Genomic DNA, 26,620 nt, shown 5'->3' on the forward strand with positions numbered 1-26,620 from the left:
CACTCACTTTTATCACCTTTCTAATAAAGTGGCTTAATTAAGGTTTTCCTAAAATCGTTAGGTACTTCCCCTTTTTCAAAAATCATATTCATAATCTTCAATAACTTATTTCTAACCTCACAGCCACCATATTTAAGAAACTCATTTACCACCCTATCAGCACCTGGAGCCTTATTATTCTTTGATCCTTTTAGTACTGTTGCTAATTCCTCCTCACAACACAAATCTTCCTTCACATCCAAGGTATCACAAACTTTTTCATTTTTCTTCATATTTATTCTTGCAATTCTATCTTGGTGAAGTAGTTTCCCAAAACTTTTGGGCCATCTCGTCTTAGTTTTTTCCTTATAGGTAGTTGCGACTCCATTCCTATCTTTCAATTAACCACTTTCAGCTTGACTCCACCCTCTTAGTTTGTTAAGACACCAGTACAATATTTTATTATTATGCCGTCTGGATGCATCTATCAGATCCTCGGAAATTTTATCTATGGCCTCCACTTCACAACTTCTTAGTTTAAATTTTAATGTTTTCTCCACTTTTTTTACATTTCTTTTGTTTTCATACGATCTATCACTCAGATAATTCTTGTATAAGTCCTTTCTCCTTTCTATTAAAAATAAACCTTTTTCACTATATTCCTGCATATTCCAACTCCCAATTGCTTGAAAGTGCTCATCAAACCTTTTTATACCCTGCTTTGAAACTTAGTGCTATGCCTGCTTTCGACTTATATTGTTTGCTTAATTTATTATTGACTGAGGGTCCCCCTCTGCTTGTAGCCTAATTGTTTTATTTATTTGACAATTTATTTCCTTTTTGTGATTTAATTTTGTTGTTTAAATTATTTTAGCCCTTTGGGGTTATATTTGTGATGACTGACAGGACGATTAGTAGTCCTGTCACCTCTGACCCAATAACTCTAGTGTAAGGATTTTGGCTTTAAGTGTTGAAGGTCCAAACGAGACCAGTAGGCCTAGGTTGTTGACATTAGGCAGCAGAACAGTTATTGCCAAAAAAACTGTTTCAACATCTCCAAAATCATGAGTTCAGGGGCCATTATGGTTCAATGTTAGAAAGACTTGGACCAGATGGCGCTATTATCATAATAGCTGTGAACCAGTCAGTAACTGTTGCTATACTTTCTTTTTCAGATATAGCAGTAAATGGATGTAAGATAAAGTTTGTGCTTGGTCCTAGCTCCAACCCTGCTTTAATCAGAAACAGAAAAGGCATTGTATTTATCCCATCTGAGGAGGTCACCCATCTGGATGATTTTGTCAAGGAGGCCCAACTTGATGACAGAATACAACAAGTGACATTGGCCTTTAAAAATCCAAGCCCATCAATTATCCCTTTGGTTTGCACCTTTAATCGGGATGTTCAGTTCCCTCTGAAAATCTGTTTGGGGTGCAAGGTATACAGTTAAGCAGTTTATCCCTCATGCAATTCAGTGTTACAATTGCCAAGGTTTCGGCCACGTGGCTTTAAATTGCCGTAGAGGCTGAAGATGTTTACTTGGTAGTGGACAACAAACCCTTGATGAATGCCTCCAATCTATACAGTTAAGGAAGATCAGGTACTCAAGTGCCCTAACTGCAATGGTAACCATGCTGCTAATGCTAAGGAGTGCCCAGTATTCATAGAGAAGAAATCAATTATAACTTCCTCTTTCACCGATAATATCCCCATAAGGACTACTGCTGATGTTATGAAAAATGTATTTTCTAAACATACAGAACACAATCCCTTAGTACACTCAGACTATTTTCCTCCATTGACTTCTAATGAACCTCCAACAGAGGAACTCAGAATTAGGTACATGAGCATGTTTAAAGGTATTACAAAGCAGATCTCAGATCTAACTCAGGTAATTTCATCTATTTGTGAACTGATTTCTAAGTTATCACTAAGACCTTTTCAAAATACAGTCTGTAGCCTAAAAAAGTCAGTTGAAAACCTAAATAGAGAAGGTTCATTCCTTCCCACAATGTCAGCAGATACCAGCAGCCCTGACCTAAATAGCCTAAATAAGTCAGTTGAAAACCTAATAAGTAGCATAAATAAGTCAGTTGAAAACCTTATTAGGGAAGGTTCATTCCTTCCCACAATGTCAGCAGATACCAGTAGCCCTGGCAAAGCAGAAAGGAAACGTAAAGGAAAGGAGTCTGAACCCAGCCCAGACGGTGCTACAATACAACCTAGGGCCAGACCTAGGTTGGCCCCTTCTCAGACAATTGACTAGTTATCTCTCCATTGTTTTCCGTTGGGTTTGGCATGGTTGACTAAGCACAAACTTATTAAGTAAATTGGTTAAGACTACTGCTTCGGTTCATTCCATAAATTCATTTTTTTTTCTTATTTATTTATTTATTTTTTTATTATTTTTTTTTATATTTTTTTGCATATTTCCTTTTTTAGAGTTGTCTTATTTGTTTATAATTTGATCTAGGTGACAGGTTAAATGTATTATTTATTATAATTTATTTGTATAAAAATTGTATTTGCTGTTTGATAAGGCATTTGCATCATTATGTTTCCTGTTTATAATTGATGGCAGGTGCTGATGGGGATTAACCCCTAAAATAAGCAAGATAATTGGTAGATGGCTATACATTGTTTTAATCTTGATGGCCATGATGCCCCTCCCATATTATTTTATTTTAGAGTTATCCTTTTTCTATTTTATTTGTTTTATTATTCCTATCTGTGCTCTCATATTTTATTTGGTTAATTTCATATATATGGAGGTAAGCAATAGGCTGTAATCTGCCAGTCTATTATTTATTACAATTGTGTCGTATAGGTGTTTTAATTGTTGTTTGACGAAGCACAGTTGCTTCATATTGTTTCCTGTATTTCAATGCAGGCAGTTGCTGCAGGTGAATTACTCCCTATCAATAGCAAGATAAGTGATGCATGGTCAGGTTCAGTGAATATTGACCAAAGTGACACCCAAGTAAGCTAGTGATTACAGAAGTAACAGAACAATCGAGTGATACATACGGATTGACCTAGTGGTTGAACGTGTCAAACCCCAAACAAAAACAACAATAAATGGCAAACGGTAAAAGAAAAAACGAAGAGAATTACTGTACCTCTGAAATTTCAACCAACGCTTGGCAAAAAAACTTAACAGGTCAAGGTTTTTATTAATACAGAAGTCTTATAATTAACGTTTTTTAGTTGAATTAATATTTTTAAAGAATTAAACTAGAATGGTCCCAAAAAGTTGAAGAAATCAAAATGGAAACTGAAACGTAAAATACGTTATGTGTTTTTTCATGCTTCTGAGCCTTCCTGTGGAGAAGAAGAATCACGAAATAAGTTACATTCTCAAGGATTAGGAGAATTATCTGTATAAAATTACATGTCAATTTTACCTGGTCTAAAGATTCAGCTTCAAACCTCTAGTTGCCGTCTTCGACCTTTTTTAGATTTTAGACCAAAGATCTGAAATCTTACAGATTTCATCTTATCTTATTGCCTGGAATCCGGTACAAACTGTACCGGGTTTGACGTCCTCCCCCCCCAGTTTTTTTTTCTGTTTCGTAAAAATGTAAAAAAAAACAGCATAGAAACAAATTTTTGATGCGTTTTGTAAAATTTTTGTACCCCCTTCCCTAAGAAAAATCATGGATGCACCCTTATCTAGAATATCCCCCACCCAGGCCGTAGGTATTCAAATCAACGGATCTTAATAGTTATATTGGCTATAATGCTCTAGTTATATTGTTCCATGCTCTGCGATTGCGTTTTATTAGATTAGATAAGATAGATAAGATTTATACATTGTTTAATTAAGCACACAATAAATACACGGTACTAATCCCCCAAAGTTTCCTCTGGCTGCAAAAGTGAGGGAAGACATACCAGTCATTGAATCACTAAATCGAAATGTAAAAAAGAATCATTATTAGTATTATTATAGATTTATTACCCGTCAAAAAAGGTACAAAAGACGGAGTATCACTAAAGATGACAAGAAGAGAGATAAAAAAAAAACACAAACACACATCGAACAAATTGCAAAGACGAGAAAGAAACACTGACATGCCAGTCATTGAATCACTAAATCGAAACGTTAAAAAAGAATCATTATTAGTATTATTATAGATTTATTACCCGTCAAAAAAGGTACAAAAGACGGAGTATCACTAAAGATGACAAGAAGAGAGATAAAAAAAAAACACAAACACACATCGAACCAATTGCAAAGACGAGAAAGAAACACTCAATTATACACTGCACTGCACTGCATATACACTGCACTGCAGGTACGTGATATGTTTTTGTTTTTAAATTCCCAAGTACTGAACAAACATAAGCAATATGAGCATCGTTGCATCAATCCGCAATTGGTAAAAACATTATCCCAAATAATCATCAGTGAATTAAAAAATACAGTAGATAATCATATTAACTAGTCTAAATATCACAAGAAACGGTAAAACAATTAAACAACACTTTCGTCCGCTGGTCTTGAATTCAGATCACTCTCAACAAATGGTTCATTTATTCCGATATACATAAATATTAGAAACAAGGAAATTGTTCTATCATGGATTTTTTTACTCCTTTACTTAAAACAATATGCTTAAAAGAATGGATAATTAATAAACAGTTAAATTATTAGTAATATACGCAATATATCCCCATTGCAGGCAAGTACCTACAGTATAATACAGTAGATGCTCGCGATTTTCTACCACAAAGCCATTCATGGATCATCATTTTCTAAATAATTTATTGGCTATTAGTGAAAAAATGGGAACTTCTGGAATCAATTTCGAACAGAACTTATGACATCTAGGTATAGCACCATCATTAGACTCAGAAAAATGGTAGTAGGGTTTGAGCACCTCACACATTATTTCCTATTCTTATTCCTCATTAGCTCAGGATCTTAAATAAGAAGACTTTAATTATTTGTTTTTGAGTAGATTCTTTGAAGAAGGAAGGGGGATGTCCTCCCTTCCTGGACGAACAGAAAATACTGTTTGTTCAGTATTTTCCCTGGCCTTGAAAAAACCAATCTCGATTTTCATTTCTCCGACAGATAATTTCGGAGACCACACTGCCTTTCCTTGACATCAGTTTTACTACTGATGACGGTAACTGTATATGTGACCAAAATATCTGATATTTTTGTGAATTTCTATACACTGTCTGTTAAAAAGGATTTTATCCCTACTTTGAACTTTTATTTTATCATTTCTCCGATTTATTCATAGTAAATTCCTTGTCAATATTATTTACCGTAATATCAAAGCATTCGACTTCCCCCATAACCCTAAATGATGTATCTCAACTATTTCTATTTTCCGTCTCAAAAAAAAAAAAAAAAATCTTGAACCGTCTACAAAAAAAAAAAAAAAAAAAAAAAAAATCAATTTTAAAATATTGCTGAAAAACTACGGAAGCTTGCAATCCGATTGCAGTTTTGAATGCAGCGTAAAAATCACTAACAGAATCATCTATTTTAGTTTTTGAGCAGAAAAAAAAATTAAAATCTAGCAATTGGTGTGGATTTTTTTTTTTTTGCTGAGAAATAATATTATAAAACAATCTCATTCCCATATTTTTTCTAGAATCTTTTTTTCTGGCAAATTTACACTTTTCCAATTTTTTCCTAATTTTTTTAACAGTTAAAAAGTGTTTTATAAGTCAATTTTGTATGATAAACCTGAAAATGTAATAAGAATTTCTCCAAACACCCATAGTTTTTGTATAAAAATTTATTTAGTTCTTTTTTCCTGAAACAACAAATAAACAAAAGCAAATCCATGTTCAAAAGCTGGCATAAAATATGACCGCAATGAATAAATATGACCATTTTTAACTTGAAAAATGCTACGTCAGTTCAGCCCTTTTAGTGGTTTGGGTAAATGGTTTCATTCACCAAACAATTTCTTAGTAACAAATTAACAATTTCTCGCTAAGAAATTGTCAAAACTACCACACAATAAGACATATTTTAAATAGAACCGTTATACGACTTTGGTAAAAATTACCAGTAAATAAGGCTTCTTGGGACATATCTCTTTTGCTTCAAATAGCGAAGACCTCACTGTTGCAAATTTAGTAAAATTAAAGAAGGTAAAATAAAAATATTAAAGCATGAAGTGAAAATAATTCGTGATCTTGTAATCCTATAAAAGCAATATAAGCAATGCAAAAATTATAAAATGGAAGAACAACTAACATAAAGAATAATTGTCAAAACCAGAAAGAAAATAATATGATTCTTTATCGGTAAAAGCGCAGACTCAGCTTAGGCATAGCGTTTAGAATCAACAAAAATTAAGGGCTTGCTGCGCAATTATAATAGAGTATTTTAAAATAGTATTTAAAACAAAACATGAATTTTTTTTTTTTTTTTTTAGAAATGTAAGATTTTGTTGACAAAAACCAGGAAATACAAAATATAAAAATAGCCAATAAGCCGTCAGGCTTTAGCGGCCATATCTAAATTGCAAAACAATCATAATAATATATTTCTAAAATAATACTTAAGAAAAACAAAACAAAAAAACACCAACTGAAACGCGGTTTCATAAACAGAGAATCAGTTAGAATCATCAACACCAAATTACCTGTTCAGCTTATTTTCACTTGAAATTTATACTATGTTTTTTTAGTGACTGATTCCATAGTAATGTCCTTAACTGACAAATGTTTCACTCAAGACCGACCCTACCATTTAGGCGAACTATGTGGCCGACCATGGCCTCCCTGACTTTGGGGCTCGTTCAAAAGCCATAACATTAGTTGCTTTGTAAGTCTTTAAATGACTGTAATGCTTTAATGACTGTACTATTTTACCTGGACTCTTATGTCTCAATAATACTCTTCATAAATACTTTTTTTTTTATTTTTCGGACCAAGTGACATGTTAAAATATTGCATTACGAATCACTCAAAGAGTCTAGCGCATGAAGAAATAGCTTAATGCAACGACTGGCGAGACGCTGCCGAGATCTTTTGAGACGCTTAATTATATACCCTTCTTGTCTGAAAACCTTAAGACGTCAACTTATACACCTTTCTGCTTGAGATTGTAGCCCTTTCCTCTCTGTCGAGACACATCTCTGTCGATAGATCTGCCGATCTGTTGAGACACATGCGTCATCTGATGTCCATTTCTGCGTTATGACGAGACGACGCATGCAACATTTCAACTCACCAGTTAAAATGGATGCAGCAAAGAGCCTAGTTTGACAATTTAAGGATACACTCTACTGAGAAATTAATTTTAGCTGTAAGATGCAAGTTAATCAATAAGGAAAAAAACACATTCTGATCGTGGTAAACGTCATTTGGTCATAAAAGTTGCAAACAAAAGGCAAAAGGATTTTGCTCAATCCCATTTTTATTTTCAACGTTTTAACGGATGTGCGAGACCAATTTGGTGTGGCCGATTTTGCGCTTTTTCTGCATTCGTTATCCATAAGCCGTTTCAGGTAAAAAAAAAATAAAAAACAGACCAGTATGAACTAACGATAAAAGAAAATCCTGTCACTGAAAGGCTCAGTCACGCTATCTACCTAAAAACCTTCAAACCAATAAAAAAAATTTTTTTGCAAACGTACGCTTTGTTTACGTCTCCCGAAAGTGACCTATCTAGAACCGACAACTGAATAACACTTTAAAATTCTGCACCCGCCCTAATGTTCCTACTAAATGAAGGTAACCGTGGTTAAATTTTGGCTAAATTCTCAACGTTTGAAAGAACTGGATCTATTTACCACCCAAACAAAATTTTTTCTTGAAGAACCAGCCTTTCTGAGAGTAAATTTTCCAATGGACATGTGCCAGAACTCAAGTATCATTAACAAAAATTTATTATCTAGTATTATCTCCGTCCCAAGGTAACAGATAACACGAATTATAAGCAATTTTTACTGATACAAGTTTAGAAGGGATTAGCCCCTTGTATGTACTTTAAGCATTTTATGGGTTAAATTTGTTGTTTTACACTATTTTTAGCTGAAGCTAATAAATGATAATTAATTATAACTGAGTCCAGCAGATCACACTTAGTTTTAAACAATTGAAGTGAGCTGTAAAATAAAAATAAGGTTTAGAGAATGATACATTCTACCCCTCCCCCCTAATAAAAATTAAGCCATCAAGTCTGAGATCAAATTTTCCGGTTTGTCAAGAAGACCTGAACAAGTAAGCAGCCCTAAGGCGAATTGCCTTACACTCTAATGTAAGCTCGCATAAATATACATACAAATATTTGTTTAAGCTATCCACATTATAAGAAATAGACATCGTAAACATACAAGAGTATTTTCAAATTTAAGACGTACAATAGTCACAAATCATAAAAAACACAAATGCTAATTCTTAATAAAAACAGTAATTTCGATTTATTCTGACAATTCTTTGCTGTCAAAAGTGAAGTTTCTTTTATCTTTTTTTCAGATATTAGACTGCCATGCCTGAAAACAACAGATATAGCGCAAATTCCTATTCTGGGAAATTTGGAAATTTGGAGAAAACAAAAGATAGCTTCGATTTTTAGTTTCGATTTTCGTGCTTAAAAATTAAGTTTAGTACCTCCGGGAATTTTTACGATAAACCAACCTAAAGCTTTTGCTTTAATTGTATATACTAGAGAGCGAAATACTTTATTAGAAAACCAGCCGACACAACTTATTAAGAGCTTATAACTTTCTAAAATCAAAAGACATAAACTCCAAACCTATTTTTCAGAAAACCACGCTTAATATATTGATAGTCCAGAAATAGCTAATTGCGTAGGTAAAGGAAACTTACGAGTGAGTAGATTCATGTGAACCTTAGTAGAAATCCTGTGATTTCGCGTAGGGTTCATAACCCCGCATAAATTAATCTATCCCTAGTTAGTATTCCCCCCTCTTACTCTTTAAACCTCATTTTCATTTTTCTCTTTCAACAAAACTCTCTATTTTGCCCCATTAAAATTTTCCCCAGAAGGACCATTTCCCCGTACATAGTTATTATGGTAAATGATGAATCCCGGTCCCCCCTTATTACTTTGAAATTGTTTAATTTTCAATTTTTATCTTTCTTTTTATAGTCTTCGTTTTTACTAAATTATGTTTTTTGTCTTTTTGACAAGACTAAATTGTTTTTTTCAGTTTTGTTTGGTTTAACCAATCTTTTTGTTTCTTTTACTGTGTTTATTGACTCTGAAATGGAAATTCGGCCCATCTGGACTTATGATAGTCATTTCTCGGAATAAATATTATCCTAGAAAAAAGACGCGCCTTTGACAGCTGTTCAAAACCTAACTATCGCAAGAGTTTCTGTATAGACAAATGATGAACGTGTAGAGATTTAGAAGGACGTTTTATCCCGGACCCCTCCTTATTATTGTGAAATTGTTTAATTTTCAGTTTTCATTTTTCTTTTTTTAGCTTTCTTTTTGTATTCTTTGTTTTTACTAAATTCTGTTTTTTTGTATTTTAGTCACAAGACTAAATTGTTTTTTTTTCTGTTTTGTTTGTTTTAATCCATTTTTTTTCTTTTGCTGTGTTTATTGACTCTGTGTTGTTGTCTTTAATACAAATTCGACCCTTCTAGGCCTGTGAAAGCTATTTTCGGAATAAATCCTATCCTAGAACAAAGACGCGCCTTTGACAGCTGTTCAACACCTAACTATCGCAAGACTTTCTACATCGACAGGTGATGAACGTGCAAAGGTAAATACAGCCAAAAATCTGACATTTTTGTGCTGTAGATGGGAGTACAAATACAGCCAAAATTAGTGATGTGTTTGTGTCAGGCAAATTTGGCGTTGCAACGAGTCACTAGTAGTCAGAGTAAATCCAATTAACAAAAATTCTTTTTCCATAATTAACCCATACTTACTTAAAGTAACGAGAACCCAAAGGCACAAAATACAAAAAAAATGCTATCGCAAAAAATTTTAAGACGCAAATCAAGTGGTGACATTGAACTGGAACAACTCAAAATCAAGCACAAAAATTTTAAGTACACGTCGTTTACAATTGCTTTTAAAACCAATATATCTAGCATAAATATTGTTTTTTGAAGGATTAGACAGTGTAGTTTTACACCCCATCCCCCATAATCAAATACGCGCTGAATAACTTTAGTAGGCATAATATACTTTAAGTAGCTTCTGTCGTAGTTATATTATAGATGGCAGCATATTTTCCATAGCCAACTTCTATTATTTTAGTGGTATCTAAATATTTATAAGCAATGCAGAATATAGACAACAGTATACATTTAGGTTTGTGTTCAAGAACTTGATTATCAATTACGATTCATTTTATTAGGTTATTTCAGAGACAACGAATAAAGAAAAATTACCAGAAGTTTTTGCTACTATAAGGTAAAATTCTAGTTTAGGTGCTTCTTTCTATTTTTAAAAATAGTTGAAACAGGCAAATGAAACTTTCAGGAATGCATTGAAAACCTTAATGATCTCCTGAGAAGATATTTTGAAGCACCTGCCTTTGACAGTCTTTGTGTCACAGAAGATAAAATCTTACAAAATAGATCTCTTGCTCAAATGAAGCCCAAGAAAAGTACTTTGAGCCTTATACCTTTGCTCATTCCCAATTTGTAAGGTTTTAAAGATTTGTAAAACTGTTTCGTAAATTTAGGAAAAAACCTTGATATCGCTTAAAATTCTACTGAATTAACAGAAACTACATTTTCAAAAACTAAAGCCAATAAAACAGAGGTCTTAAGATTAAGGTAAAAAATATTGTATGTACCGGTCATACATTCCGTCTTCTAGAAATAACAAAAAGGTAGATACAATAGCTTAGTAATACCAGGAGTATATTTTTAGCCCTGCATTCATTCCCGTAAGTTTTATTCACCTAATTTCCAAGATAGCAAGAAGCCCTAAACTAGAATTGTCCTGAAGAGTAGAAAAGACACTACTGTAAGTTTCAAATGTAAACCCTACTTACTTAAAAAGTAAGTAAAAGCCAAAGAATTCGATGACCATTCCAACGATTGGCCATCCAGACAGAACTACTGTCATTCCACCGAAAAACGCAAGAGACGCTTTAACTCGATGTTGTTGAAAAAAGAACCTGAAGGTTCTTTGAGGTCCTATCAAACATCCTATACCGCATACAAATAATATCTGAAAAGAAACAATTATTACAAATATTGCAGTTTTTTTTAATTAACTGAATTAAATTTAATTAAAACAATTAAATTCAATTTAAGCTGACAAGTGTAATTATTCATTCAAAACAATACCGAAGAAAAAAAAAAAAAAAAAAAAAAAAAAGTACCAGTGGCGGTTCTGGGCTTACTTGCATCCAAGGCAAAATCTTGAAAAATTTGCAAGCCAAATTAAAAAAAAAATTTCATTTATTTAAATATGACTTTTCTCACTTTATATGGGAAAATAAGTATTTGCATATACTTACTGCCATCTGTGCCCTCTACTTTGTTTTAATAGAATTAAAACATCAACAAATACAAAATGATTGTAAATATCAGATCATTTAATTTAAATTGTTAGCCCCTAAGACTTTCGTGCCCGGGGCAAGTGCCCCGTCTGCCCCCCTAAAACCGCATGTGCCCAGTACGGATGATGCCACATTAAAACAAAACGCCAATGTAGAGAAGATAGAAGATGAATACATTCACAGTCATTACCCAAAAAATTTGAGAATGATGTATAGGCCATCGTTAACGTACCGGTCCTTATTCAATTTTTTTCTTCTAATAAATACACTGCTTTATCACCTCCAGTGTCGTATGTAGTTTTTATACCCTAAAATTTGTTTCTCTCTAAAATCTTAAAACCTTTCATAGAAATTTATTTTGACAATATTGTAACATAAATTTTCTGTGGCAGGTTTTGTATGGAATTTATCCCGAGAGTGCAAGACAGTAGATTTTTTAGTAGAACGTACAAGGAAAAAAACCATTAATATTTCCTTCAAACTGCTCAATGTTTGGACTCTCTCAATCCATATCCCAGAGTTATAAAAAAACATGCTCTATTATATCTAATAGACAGGAGGATTTTGATAATTACATATACGCACATAGTCATAAAAAAAGACATTCAGAAAAGCTCTAGAAAAAATTCTAGAAAAGAAATCTCTAGAAAGAATACGAAAAGCTCTAGAAAAACAGGGCTAACCTATATTTTTTGAGAAATTTAGTTTACCTATAGAGAAAAAGGATGGGAGTTACAATTTCTCCCATCCCCCTAAAAAAATTCAGATATTCAATTTTTACTGCACTGTTTTACATTTTCTAGACTGTTACATGTAAGAGTAAGCCAAAGTATTGGCTAGGCTAAGCTTATGCAGCTTCAATTTTAGCTTATTCTATTGGCATTTATATGTTTTCTTTATTTATCCAGCTTCAATGGGATCTGTATTAAAAATATGACATACAGCCCTTTTAAATAGTGGAGTCAATTGATGGGGGGGGGGGCTGTACCCTCTAGATTTTACTGCCTCACCCCACCTAGATTTTGAAAACACCTTTGGGGGGGGGGGGTATTTTTTATAAAAAAAAAGGCCTTTCTTGGTATTCTAATTGAAAAAAGACAACTTTGCCCCTCCCCCTCCTTAGAATTTGGAAAATACACTTTCCCTCCGTAAATTTTCATGAATTGACAACAATGCTTTTAAACAACCAATGATAGAAAAGATTTTGTTGTTTTATCATTGTAAATTAAAATGTTTATAGTCGAAGTATGAGTTAGAATTTGCAAATACATTACATAAAAATAATAATTTTTTGACAGTTAAACTGAGATAACCCATTTTTTAGTATAAATTTGAAATACACTCTTAAAAACGAACTTAGGCGCTTAGGCAGGATGATGACTCCCCACAGCCCCCTGGGCAAGGGTTGTAGTTTATGCCCTGGGGGCATTTACATAGAAAGGGTGATCGTAAAACTTCAGAGGGGACTCTTTGGATTGCTAATCAGAAGTTTTAATGCCCTTTTTGAGATTCAGAGTGATCGGAGAGTGGATACCCCCACACCTCGTATTTTCCCGAAATATATCTGATATAAATTTTGAGATGGCCATATGTTGACGCAGAAACTTCGAAAAGAGCTCGTTCACTTGAAAATTGAAAGGGCTAGTGCCCTTTTTAATAGTCAAGATTGATTAAACGGCAACTAACCCCCCTCCCACGCCCACCATTTCCCCACATATATCCAATCAAAATTTTGAGATAGCCATTTTGTTCAACGTAATTGAAGGTCCAGAAATTATGTCTTTGAGGATGACTACCCCTCCCCCCCCCCTACAGCCCTCAGGGCAAGAGTTATATGTTATGACCCCGGGGGCATATAAAGTAAATATAGAAAGGGTGATTTTAAAAACTCCTAAATGACATCATTTGATTGGAAATCAGATGTTCTAGTGCATATTTTAAGATTCAGAACGATCAGAGGGTGGATACCCTCCCCCACACCTCGTATTTTCCCAAAATACATCTGATAGAAATTTTGAGAAGGCCATTTATTGTCGTAGAAACTTTGAAAAGAGTTCATTCGATTGGAAATTTAAAAGGGCTAGTGCTCTTTTTAATAGTCGAAAGTGATTGGAGGGCAACTAACCCCCTCCCACGCCCACCATTTTCTCAAAGACATCCAATACAATTTTTGATATAGCCATTTTGTTCAACATAGTTGAAAGGTCCAGAGATTAAGTCTTTAAGGATGAGAACCCCCCTACAACCCTCAGGGCAAGGGTTGTAAGTCATGCCATGGATGCATATAAGGTATATATAGAAAGGGTGATCGTATAAACTTCGGAGGGGGATCATAGGATTGGTAATCAAAAGTTCTAGGGTCCTTTTTAAGATTCAGAGTAATCGGAGGTTGGACTTCCCCCCACACCTCATGTTTTCCCGAAATGCATCTGATAGAAATTTTGACATGGCCATTTGTTGTCGAAGAAACTTCGGAAGCAGCTCATTCGATTGAAAATTGAAAGAGCCAGTGCCCTTTTTAATGGTCGAAAGTGGTTGGAGGGCAACTACCCCTCCTTCCACAATCACTATTTCCTCGAGCACATCCAATCAAAATTTTGAGATAGCCATTTTGTTCAACGTAATTGAAAGTCCGAAAATTATGTCTTTGAGGACGACACCCCTCCCCCTCAGCCCTCAGGACAAGGGTTATATGTTATGTCCTGGGGCACATAAGGGATATATAGAAAGGGTGATCCTAAAACTCTGGAATGGGCTCATTTGATTGGAAATCAGATGTTCTATTGCCATTTTAAAGATTCAGAGTGATCAGAGGGAGGAATACGCCCCCCTCAAACCTCGTATTTTCCCAAAATGCATCTGATAGAAATTTTGAGACGGCCATTTGTTGTCGTTGAAACTTCAAAAAGAGCTCATTCGATTGGAAATTGAAAGGGCTAGTGCCCTCTTTAATAGTTGAAAATGATTGAAGGGCAATTGTTCCCCTTCAATCCCACGTCCACCATTTCCTCAAACACATCAAATACAAATTTTGAGATAGCCATTTTGTTCAACATAGTTCAAAGGTCTAGAAATTATGTCTTTGAGGATGACGACCCCCTACAGCCCTCAGGGCAAGGGTTGTAAGTTATGCCCTGGGGCATACTAGGTATATATAGAAAGGATGATTGCATAAACTTGGGAGGGGTATCATTGGATTGGTAACCAAAAGTTCTAGTGCCTTTTTTTAGATTCGGTGATCGGAGGGTGGATACCCTCCCACCATACCTCATATTTTCCCAAAATGCGTTTAATAGAAATTCTGAGATGGCCATTTGTTGTCGAAGAAACTTCGGAAACAGCTGATTCGATTAGACATTGAAAGAGCCAATGCCCTTTTTAATAGTCAAAAGTGATTGAAGGTCAACTAATCCCCCTCCCACGCCCACCATTTCCCCAAACATATCTAACAAAAATTTTGAGATAGCCATTTTATTCAACATAATTAAAAGGTCTGGAAATTATGTTTCTGAGGATGACAACCCCCCACAGCCCTCAGGGCGAGGGTTGTAAGTTATGACCTGAGGGCATATAACGCCTAAAGCGTAAGAAATCTTCTGGCATCGATAAAATAAGCGCTCTTCACATTCTGAATGGAAGCGAGCTGCTGGTAAACCATATTGCTCTTTTGATGCAGATGATTGTTACCCAAGGAGTTGTACCGTCTTCTTTCTCAATCGGAGATCTCACTACAATTCCAAAAAAAGGTAAACTCGCTACCCAGTGCTCGTCCTTCCGCCCTATAACAGTGGCTACTACCTTCTGTAAGCTTTTTGAACTTCTGTTCATTGACCAACTGAACGCAAAATGCTATGTTCCACTTAACCAATTTGGATTCCAGCCACGTCTCGGTTGTGCCCACGCTTTGTCGGTTGTCGCGAACGCATTGGTCAATGCTGATGCATCAGGTGAAACTCTCGTGTTGGCTGGGCATGATGTTCGTAAAGCGTTCGACTCTCTCATTCACGCCGCTATGCTACTCCATGCAGCAAAACGTGGAGTGAGCCCCTTATATATCAGAACCCTTCAATACATGTATTCTCGTCTTAAAGTTCGCCTAATTCTACAACCATTAGCTAATGTTAACGGGTCTCAATTCTACGCACTAATCCCCAATATTTTTGTCAATGTCGAAAAAGGTACCCGTCAAGGTGCTGTTTCGTCCTCTTCATTCTTCAATAATGGAGTTCTTGATGCAGAGTTAGCTGTTCCCACATCATTTATCTTTGGCGGTCTTGATTTATCTCTCGTATGTTATGCAGACGACATTCTGAATGTGAGCCGCACTATCCAGCGCATAAGCGAGATTTTCGCAACGCTACAATCTGAGTATGCGAAACTACGTCTTCAGTTCAATGCTGAAAAGTCCGAAGTTGTATTCTTCAATTGGAAGCAAGCGTCGCCTAGGGATATTCCTCTCGGAAATAGTAGGATTAAGCCAGTAGATCATATCACCTACCTCGGTCTTCCCATTGGTTCGTCAGTAATGCACACGCGACAACTGTTAATTGCTCAAATTGAGCGTAGAGTTGGGTTATCATATGCTTCTTTTGTAACTAATAAGTTACGGTTCAACCGCCATCTTGTCTCTAAACCTTTTAACTCTGTCGCTCTACCACATTATTTGTACATATCGCCGTTTTAGAAAATGTTCACAAATTCTGACAAGTCAAAAATTTGGTCAGTTTTATTCTGGTTCGCAAAATATCTTTTACATTTTCGCTCTTGGACGCGCAACTCTTATCTGATTAGAAAATTCAGCATTGCTGACTCCATTATAGCTGTGGAAAAGCAAATTCGTGCTTATAATTCCCGTTTAATGAAGTTGAATCATCCCTGGTCGTCAGTATTAACCCATTAGTTAAGATGTATTTGTTGTGTTTTTTTTTTTTTGTTTTTTTAAGTGTTTGGTTTGCGCTTAGTGTAATTGCTGCAGTGTTTAAACTGACTGATGATTTAGTCTCTTTTCGTATGAGTCCAATTTAAGTGACGCTGGTTATTCTCAATTTTGGTGTCAATTTTTTTTTTTTGATATTATATTGCGTATATTACTAATAATAGAGTTGTTTATTAGTTATCGATTCTTTTAAGCATATTGCTTTAAGTAAAGTTGTAAAATGATCCGTGATTGAATAATTTCCTTGTTTCTGTTATTTATGTATATCGGAGTAAATGAATCATTTGTTGAGAGTGATCTGAGTTCAAGACCAGCGGGCGCAAGTGTCGTTTAACTTTTTTTACCGTTTATTTTCATATTTACACTATTTAATATTTTTATATTCTTTATATCTTTTTTAATTCACTTTTGATTGTTTGGTTGTTTTTTTTTGTTTTTTTTTTTTTTTTACCAATTAAGGCTTGATTCAATTATTTTAATATTATTTATGTTTTTTAATTATTTAGGAGCCTCAAAAAAAAGAAAATAAAAATGTCGCGTAACTACAGAGCAGTGTATAATTGTGTTTTTCTTTATCGTTTTGTGTAATTTGTTCTAAGTGCTGATTTAGATCTTAGCTCCAGCGTTCGTCACTACAAACCACATGCATAACTCCTAAGTTTATGTGTATTGCTATTTTTTGGTTGTTTTGCTTATTGCTCCGTCTTTTCCTTTTTTGTATGACGGGTTTTCCAATAAATAATAATAATAATAATAATAAGGTATATATAGAAAGGGTGATCGTATAACCTTTGGAGGGGGCACATTGGATTGGTAATCAGAATTTCTAGTGCTCTTTTTAAGGTTCAGATTGATTGGAGGGTGGATACCCCCTTCTTCTCCCACACCTCGTATTCTCCCGAAATGCATCTGATTCTAATTTTGGGATGGTCATTTGCTGTTGTAGAAGCTTCGAAAAGGGCTCATTCGATTAGATATTGAAAGGGTCAGTGCCTTTTTTAATAGTCGAAAGTGATTGGAGGGAAACTAACACCCCTCCCAAGCCAATAGAAATTTTGAGATAGCCATTTTGTTCAACGTAATTGAAAGGACCGGAAACTATTTCTTTGGGGATGACAACCCCCCACACCCATAGCCGTCAGCACTAGTTAAGTTATGCCCTGGGGGCATATAAGTTAAGTATATAGGAAGGTTTACCGTGAAATTGTCGGATGAGGCTCCTTAGACTGGTAATCAGAATTTATTTTGCTATCTTTAAGATTCTAAATGATCAGAGGGTTGATACCTCTCCCCCCCCCTCGCATTTTCCTGAAATACATCTAATATAAATTTTGAGATGGCCATTTGTTGTCAAAGAAACTTCGAAAACAGCTCATTCAATTGAAAAATTGAAAGAGCAAGTGCCCTTTTTAATGGTCAAAAGTGATTGGAGGGCAACTAACCCCCTTCTCACGCTCACCATTTCCAAAAACACATCCAATAAAAATTTTAAGACAGCCATTTTGTTCAACGTAATTGAAAAGTCTGGAAATTATGTTTTCGAGGATGACAACCCCCACAGTCCTCAAAGTAAGGGTTGTAAGTTATGCCTTTACTGCGCTTTACTGATAAGAAAATACGTTTGAAATGTTTTCAACCTTTTTTACTTTCATAAGTGAAAAATTATCAAAACCATAACAAAAAAAATGTCAGTTTAGGTCAATTTAATAGACAATCCATGGTTAGGCCTATTTGATTGTATTTTTTTTTTTTAGTAAGGCGCAAATTGGGTTCTGGTCTTGAGAAGGCCTAGGGGTTATCAGCCCTAATCAAGTTAATTTTTGCTCGTTTTGAGTTTGATTCAGCTATTTATAGTAATTTCTATTCGTCTTGAGTTTCATTTATTTATTGATTTGTGGCAGTTTTACGCTTGGAAGATTATTTGACTTTATTTTTGATCATTCTTGGCTTAATGGAGCTCTTTACTTTTCTTTGAAAAACTTTGTCTTGCGGAAAAAGTTTTCAAAATTAATTCTGAGAAAAAGACAGAAATAAATCTGAATAAAACAGCTATACTTACATTGCCAATGGCTAATAAACCTTTGTCAAAAAGCAAGACTACACCAAGAAAAAGGAACACTGATCCAAATACAGTAAGTAACAGCCCAATTTCTGTAAAGGAGAATGATATCAGTTAATTTAAGAAAGACATATGGATGAGATTGTTCTTTAAAAAGCCATCACAAGCTATCCGTCCTAGCCGAGTGGTTAGTGCTCCAGACTTGGAATTATGTGGTCAGGGGTTCAAGTCCTGGTGTTGTTGGTTATCTGGTTTGGAATGGGGGTCAATGGCGTGACTCTGGAAGCTCAGCTAGAGTCAACCCAACTCTAAATGGGCACCTGGAGACATCGGGGGGGGGGGACACAGGAAACGTCGGATGATTTTCCCCCAACCACGTATTGCACTGACAGCCTAAGGCATTGAATCAGGAGAACGGTACCTGCACAATGCAGACCATTGGTCAGCATGCGAAAAAGTTTTAGTTTAAGCAACAGCCGAATTTCTGTAAAGGAAAACGATTATAGTTAATATAAGATGACGTATAGAAAAGATTTAAAAAAAAGAAAGCTCTCACGAGCTCTCAGAGAGCCAAATTCGCTTTATACATTAACAATAAAAGCCTAAGCATGGACACAACAAACATTAATATTAAGACAACATAAATGTTAAAACAGTAACAAAATCACATCATAACAAGAGATTGAATCAAATAAGAATGTAATACTTAAACATCAGTCATAATAAGTCAAAACATATAAAAAAAAAACAAATATAAAAAATTGGATAAAATACTGAATACTTGTAATGATACTTGTAATAAAAGAAATACTTGTAATGAATATAATACAAATGTTAACCTACAATTCAAAGCTAAACGCAGATACCTTATTTAGATTAATATATAGCTTTATATTAAAATGAAATGAAATAAATTAAAATTCCAACTAAATCATATTAATTACTTTATATTAGTTCAATTCGAATTTGGACTTAAATTAAAATCTTATGCAGTAGATAGTTTTCTCGTCACACCTTAGTGTAAAATTACTTGAAACGAAATTCTTCTCAAGCAAACATACATAATGTCCTAAATTCAATCTTGACAAATACTAAAAACAAGAAAAAAAACACAAGTAGATACCTGTAGAGTGTTGTGCATAAACATGCCACTTTCACTGCTGCACCTCTTTTATGTGCATCAGTCAGATGCTGATATTTTATATTGCACACAAAGCCGTCATGTATGGGGAGATACCCCCCCCTCCCCCAATGTTTTTGGTCACTCGGTAAAATAAAGAAGTGAGTAAAATTGTGGCATTTCGCACTACGATTTCTCGAACGCCGCTAATATTCTTTGTTCGGAAAATTCTAAAATTCTAAAGACTACAAAAAATGTTGACATGTCGTCTACAGAAATTTCGAACTTGGTTGGTAAACGTTTTACCGACTCCTGCCGTGATTTTACAGATGGTGCCACAATTTTCCATTTGGTTAACTAAACAGAATTAAAATAGTCACATGATATGTACCAAAATCTGAATCTCGGTCGGTAAATGCAGCGGTTTTACCGACTTGTGCAGTGATTTAATGTATTACATTCGAAACGGACATTATGCTAATTATTGACAAAAACAGTCGGTAAAAATGACCAGCCAATCGGTCAAATATCTTGCTTCCCTTCCCAAACATTTTGTCTAGTAGCAACCCTGATTACACAAACGGATATGTAGACACCATCAAAATCTGTGCAGGGTATGTGAGCTTTCCCAGAGGGCATCAGCCTGTTACCTCAGAGATTTGCAGTTTAGGGCCCGAATTTTCTAAACAAGTGGGATTCCCAAAGCATTCAAGCACTCATACCTCCTCAAATAGGGGACAGAGCCATTCAAAGAAGGGGGAGCAACCAGGACGAGCTGCCCCAGGCGGCATGGTTGGGGGGCGCTGCAGCTAGAGGGTTGCCAACTTTGATCAAATTTTTCATTTTGATTTGGCTTTCTTTGCTTAAACTAAATAAAAAAAGTTTTTTCAACTGAAATTAGGGAACAACATTAAAACTTAAAACGAACAAAAATTATTACACATATGAGGGTAAGCCCCTTGTCAATACCTTGCTCTTTACAATAAAAAGCTCGAATTTTGTCCCAATTCTTTAAGAATGACTCCTGAATCACAAAGGCTGTTTAATTATAATAAATAGCCCTTTTAAAAGTGCTAAAAAAAAACTAGCATAAAGAGCAAGGTATTGACAAGGGGGAATACATGTAATAATTTCTGTTCCTTTTAAGTTTTAACATTGCTCCTTACTTTCGGTTGAAAAAACTTATTTTTTTATATATATAATTTCTGATTGTTTTTTAAATAATGCTGGGATATAATGCTCAGGCAGCCAGTCCAAAACCTAGAAAAGGAGGAGAGTTGGGCTGTGGGCCTGCAACCCACACCCAGGACCTTGAGGACATTCCTTGGAGGAAACTGAAATAGCAATTGAAACATCAAGATTGAGCCTCGGATTGAACCCCTTAATGATCACAACACCAGCGCACCCAAGGACACGATTTATGAAAGCGAATAATAACTTAAAGTTTGGTTTTTGTAATGTACGAACGATGTCTCAACCATCCAAAACAGACCAAGTACAAAAAGTAATGACAAAAAACCACCTAGACGTATTAGCATTGTCAGAAGCGCGATGGACTGGCTCAGGAATAAAAAACCTTGATGCTGACCATACCATCACATATAGCGGGCCAGCAGATAAACATGAAGCCGGGGCTGCTGTGATGATACCAAAGCTGACCCACAAGTCACTCCAAAAATGGACTTCCGTATCACCGAGAATATTAACTGCAAGGTTTTTGGGAGCACATGCTAAGATGTCAGTCGTTGTATGCTACGCCCCTACAAACGAAGCCACTGGTGAAGAAAAAGACAAGTTCTATAGATCACTTAAAGCCGTAGCCAAAGATATACAAAGACATGACATTCTTTGCTTCCTTGGAGACTTTCACGCTTAAGTAGGAAATGACCGATCCTTCAACCCAAGAGTTCTTGGCCAACATGATCTGGGTCAACAAAATGAAAATGGAGAGCTTCTAATTGATTTTGCCCTAATGAATGACATAGTAGTTGGTGGTTCTCTGTTTCCTCACAGAGACGTGCACAAGTACTCTTGAAGATTTCCAGATGGAATGACAGAAATCAGATTGATCACTGCCTTTTAAGCAGAAAATAGCGATCGAATCTACAAGATGTTTGGGTCTATAGAGGAGCTGACGGATCATATCATAACCTTATGATAGCCAAACTCTGTCTAAAATTAAAGAAGATATGCAACAAAAGGACAGTCCCAAAACCTGTTTTTGACTCTGAAAAACTCCAGGACAAGACATTAAAACAGGCTTTTACAATGGAGAAATACAATGGAATTGAAGCTCTTTCGATACCAGGGGAAACTCAATACGAAATAATATGGGAAGCCACGAAAGAGTGCTACCACTAAATATCTAAATTAACCCTGGGCTTCTATAGGAAACCTAAAGACCAGTGGCTGTCCAAGTAAACTTGCCAACTAATAGATGAAATAAAAAAGATGACAATGTCTGTCCTCCAACAACAAGTCCCTGATCGTCTTGTTTTCCATAAGGAGCAGTCTTGAGCTCTTGAAAAAGCTGTCAAGAAAAGTGCCCGTACTGATAAGCAAAACTTTCTAGAGCATAAGGCAATATAGGCAGAAGAAGTAGCAAAAAGAGGAGACGCGAGAACTGTTTACATAATCACCAATGCTATCATAGGAAAACGTCCGACAAATAGAGACGGCCCTGTCGGAGATCCATTGGGGGTATTGGTAGAAGAACAGAGTGAAGTCAATTAACTATGGGTTAATTATTTCAAAAGTTTACAAAATAGGCCTACCTCAAAAGAACCCCCTGACATTCTAAAGATTCCCGTCTTCTTCCTGAATATCAGAACGGGTCCGCCTTCTGCCAGTGAGATACTAGAAGCAGCAAAGAAACTGAAAAATGGAAAACCTCCAGGACTGGACTACATATATGATTTTCATTAAGATCACTTGATGTTTTGGGGGTGTTTCCTCTCTTTTAAAAAAATGGGGAAACTGTTCTCAGGCTTGTAACTTTTGTTAGGTACCATTAAATTTGATGAATATCAAATATTTTGAATAAGCATCAAATTTCGATTCTTTTGATGTATCTATTGTTATCAAGACTCTGTTTCTTAAGACTTTTGGTTACTATTGAGCCACATCACTCTTTACTTACAGTTCGTTACGACAAACGGTTTGATATTTTATAATTGAGTTGGGAGAGGACACTGTAATTAATTTTTCCCAGGGTGCCAACAACCCTAGGAACAGCTCTGACAGGGGATAGAAGTAGATATCCTTACAAGTTGCCAACAGGCCCTGCCCTGTGAGAACCTAGATAGAACGCTCTTTTATCAATATTTTTATCATCCTTGGCCAGAGATATACCCTATGGTAAACCATTGTCCCCCAAGAGTCTGTATATGTGATTAAGGGTAAGTGGTACATACTGAGCATAAGTACATAGTGAGCCACTAAGCTTAACTGCCATCTACTGAGTTGAAAAAGGACCCCCAAGCCATATGACATAGTTTACAAGATGGCCAACGTTTTTTTCCACTTTTCAAGGTATGTTTCTATCTTCGTCTTTTCACCAGCTCTCTTTAACCTTTTTGTTATACCCCAGGAAAAATATTTCTTGTATGCACTTCTTCATCTTTCTCTGCTACAGTTTATCATAGAAGTTTTTTTTTACCTTGTTTGAATCCATATTTAGCAGCATGGGCGCCCATATGGGGGGGCAGGGGGGGGGCTACCGCCCCCCTGCCTGAATGATGTTGCCTTATTTTTATATTTTTGTTCTGAGATTTCTATTATATAGCATGAGAAATACCAACTAGACGGGGTTTGCCCCCCCCCCTGGAATTCAGCTTATGGGCACCCATGTTTAGCAGAGACCATAAGCAGGTCCATGTTTTACCTATTTTTACAACCAGCTTCAGGCATTTTCACTTTTAAAGAACAGATGGCCTGTGGTACATACTGAGCCACTCAGAAGCAGTATATACTGGGTCAGTGGCTCACTATGTACCATAGCATTTTTTGCTCAAGTGTCATCTAGAAAATGATTTGCTAATCAAAGTACTTTTGTTTTAGGAACTGATCTATACCCAGAAAGAAGTCTCAAAACGCCAAGAGTCCCAAGGGGCCATATAGAACAGTACAGACAGGATGCAGCAGAACGGCAGGCTGAATCCGGAGAGAATACTAGACTAGCTTTGAATAAGGTCTGTGAAGGTCTCAATGTCAAAAAAGGCTGGAAGTATATTTGGCATTTCCAGAGCAATGCTTCAGCAGCAGTACAACGAATACAAGAATTTCAGTGATGACCAGAAGGTCTCAGCCAGTCTCACCAGAAAGCATAGATTTGTCACCGTGTTTTTCTCCCAATGAAGAAGCTGCCTTGGTCACTTACTTAATCACCGCTTTGAACATGTGTTATGGGCTTACTGAAATAGAGGCCAGGAAACTGGTGTATCAGTTTGCATTAGCAAATAAAAAAAAAATGCCTCAGGCATGGGTTGATCACAAAAAAGCGGGTAAAGAATGGATGTATGGTTTCAAATCTTGGAATTCTACTTTATCACTGAGGAAACCAGACTCAGTCAAGCAACTGGCTTCAATCCTCACAATGTGATGCAGTTTTTCAACAGCCTGCACACTGTGCTTGAAAAACAAACTGCTTTGATCCAGCTGATATTTACAACACGGACGAAAGAGGTGTGACGACAGTTCACAAGCCTTCAAAGGTCCTTGCCGAGAAAGGAAGAAAAATAGAAGGTAAAGTCACTTCAGCAGAAAGAGGAACTCTAGTGACAGTGATTGCAACAGTTGCTGCAACTGGACATTTCTACTGCAACTGGGCCTCCATACTTGATCTTTCCCAGAAAGAAATTTCAGCCACATGTGCTGAATGGAAGTCCCGCTGGATCGGCAGGAGGAGCAAACCCATCTGGATGGGTATCCCAAGAACTGTTTGCAACTACTTGCAACATTTTGCCAAACATTCGGATGCTTCAGCTGAGCAGAAAAAGATGCTCATACTAGACAATCACAAATCCCATATCTTGGGAAATGCACTGGAAATTGCTTAGAAGAATGGTGTAGACAATTCCCCCACACTGCAGCCACAGACTACATCCCCTTGGTGTCAGTGTCTATTTCTCATCCAAGGCCCAGTATAACAGGGCAATGGATAATTGGATGTTGAACAATCTGGGAAAAACCATCTCAATCCACAATATTGCTGGACTAGCTGGTTCAGCCTTTCCACTCACATATACCCCTTCCAACATCCAGAGTGGGTTTGCTAGATCAGGTATTTGGCCTTACAACCCAGGCATATTTACAAACAAGATGTCCTGTGCAAATATGTCACAGACAGACCCAAAAGTGAGGAGAACCAATCAAGTAGAACCACAAATCATGACACAGAAGCTGTGGACTCGCGTCCAGAGGCTAACAGCACAGGTGCAAGTACCAGCCCTCAACTTGGAAGAGCAAGCATGACCAACAATGCAAGACAGGCCCACATACCCTCATCTTCCATCGCCTTCAGTCCAGAACAGGTCAGGCCTTTTGCTAAAGCTGCTCCTAGGAAGCAGTCTCTCAGGGTAGGAAGCAAAGCTCATCCAAAATCTTGACTTATTTGCCTGTAAAGCAATAAATCAAAGCAGAGGAAGTAGCAAGAGCCAGCAGAAAGGGGAAAGCTGCAGAGCCAAAGCCAAGAGGAGTGCAAAAGAAAGCAGCAAAGCAGGCTTTACAGTATGACGATGACAGTGATGGAAGCCTTTCACTCCATGATGACAGTGATGATTCGTTGCTTCACATTGGATAGGAGGAAGAAGACGAGCTATGTCCAGAGGACGGATTGTTTGACACAATTATAGTTGGCAATTTTGTGAAAATTTTTTATTTAGGCAAATACTTCCCTGGAGTGGTTCACGTAAAGAACAAAGACTGCCCAAGTTAGTGTGCTAAGCATGGCAGGAGTGAATAGGTGGAAGTGGCCCAAAAAAAATACGCCATTGTGTATGCTCATGAAGATATTCTGAAGAAGATTTCAAAGCCAATCCCAGCAAAAGGGACAGCTTCAAGGGCCTCTTCTTTCTTTATTTTCGAGGATTGGTAAACATCTTTAGTTTCCATTTCTTGCCAAATGTTTTTTTTAGCATACCATTTTAGTTTTCTTACTTTTCTAGCGCTTTAATATTATAAACAAATGACTGTCATCTGTTCCATTTTTTTATAAGTTTTGTTTACCTTTGTACCGTTTTAACACAATAAACGAATGATTTTTTATGTGAAAGTCTTCAAGTGGCCCAGTATGTACCATAGGATGGCTCACTATGCACCACCCCCAGTCCATACTGGGCCAGGTGGTACATAGTGATCCACTGAGATTTTTCCCTAGATGGAGCCAGTATTAAAATCTGCAAAAACTATAAAAAAAACTACTTGTTATGTGCTACCTTATGATACAAGAGAAGTAACAAAACACCCAATGGGTAGTGAGAAAATGCACTTTTTCAAAATCCAGCTCAGTATGGACCACTCTCCCCTACATGTCCATACAAAATTCTAGTGCCTTTTTCAAGAGGTCAACAATAATTGGACAGGCAACAAGTCCTCCTCCCATACCATTTTTTGCTACGTGGCCTACTGTAACCCCCATGATATGTTGGGTTAAGATACATTTTGATTATGATATAATTTTAAAAACAAGCCAGGTTAAAATATATGTGTGTTCAGGGATGTCTGCAGTATGGCTTAAGCCCTAAAAAGAACATAAATTGCACTGATATTCCATGCATGTGAATAAAAATCCCTATCTACATTTGCCCAAAATTTTCCAGTAAAAATATCATTGAAAAATTATTGCACAACATTGCTGCAGATGAAAGAAACATTTTAACCAAATATTCAAATTTTGTCCCAACTTAAATTTTTTTTTTCAATTTTTAAGCAGAACATTTGTAAAAATCTAATTCTCAAGTGGAAAAGCTGAAAAAATTGCACATAATCTTGCAATTAGCTGATAATAAAAGCATGTCAATTAAAAAGCAATTTTGGAGAAAAAATCAGGT

The 26,620-nt window shown here is 36.1% G+C and overlaps 1 protein-coding gene across 4 annotated transcripts in view; it reads right to left on the bottom strand.

Annotated features, from left to right (window-relative positions):
* Positions 1-26,620, bottom strand: part of LOC148953302 (vesicle transport protein GOT1B) — a 42,883-nt gene that overhangs the window by 10,240 nt on the left and 6,023 nt on the right. For all 4 annotated transcript variants that reach the window (XM_089087610.1, XM_089087609.1, XM_089087612.1 and 1 more), the window contains exons 2-3: positions 18,452-18,543; positions 10,944-11,122 (exon numbers count right to left, since the gene is read on the bottom strand). In XM_089087610.1, the coding sequence (XP_088943736.1) occupies positions 10,944-11,122; positions 18,452-18,543 (271 nt within the window). The remainder of the gene's footprint in view (positions 1-10,943; positions 11,123-18,451; positions 18,544-26,620) is intronic.

This window comes from Artemia sp. Qi Xiang Cuo, chromosome 4 (assembly GCF_049724085.1).
Source record: "Artemia sp. Qi Xiang Cuo chromosome 4, ASM4972408v1, whole genome shotgun sequence".
NCBI lineage: Eukaryota > Metazoa > Arthropoda > Branchiopoda > Anostraca > Artemiidae > Artemia > Artemia sp. Qi Xiang Cuo.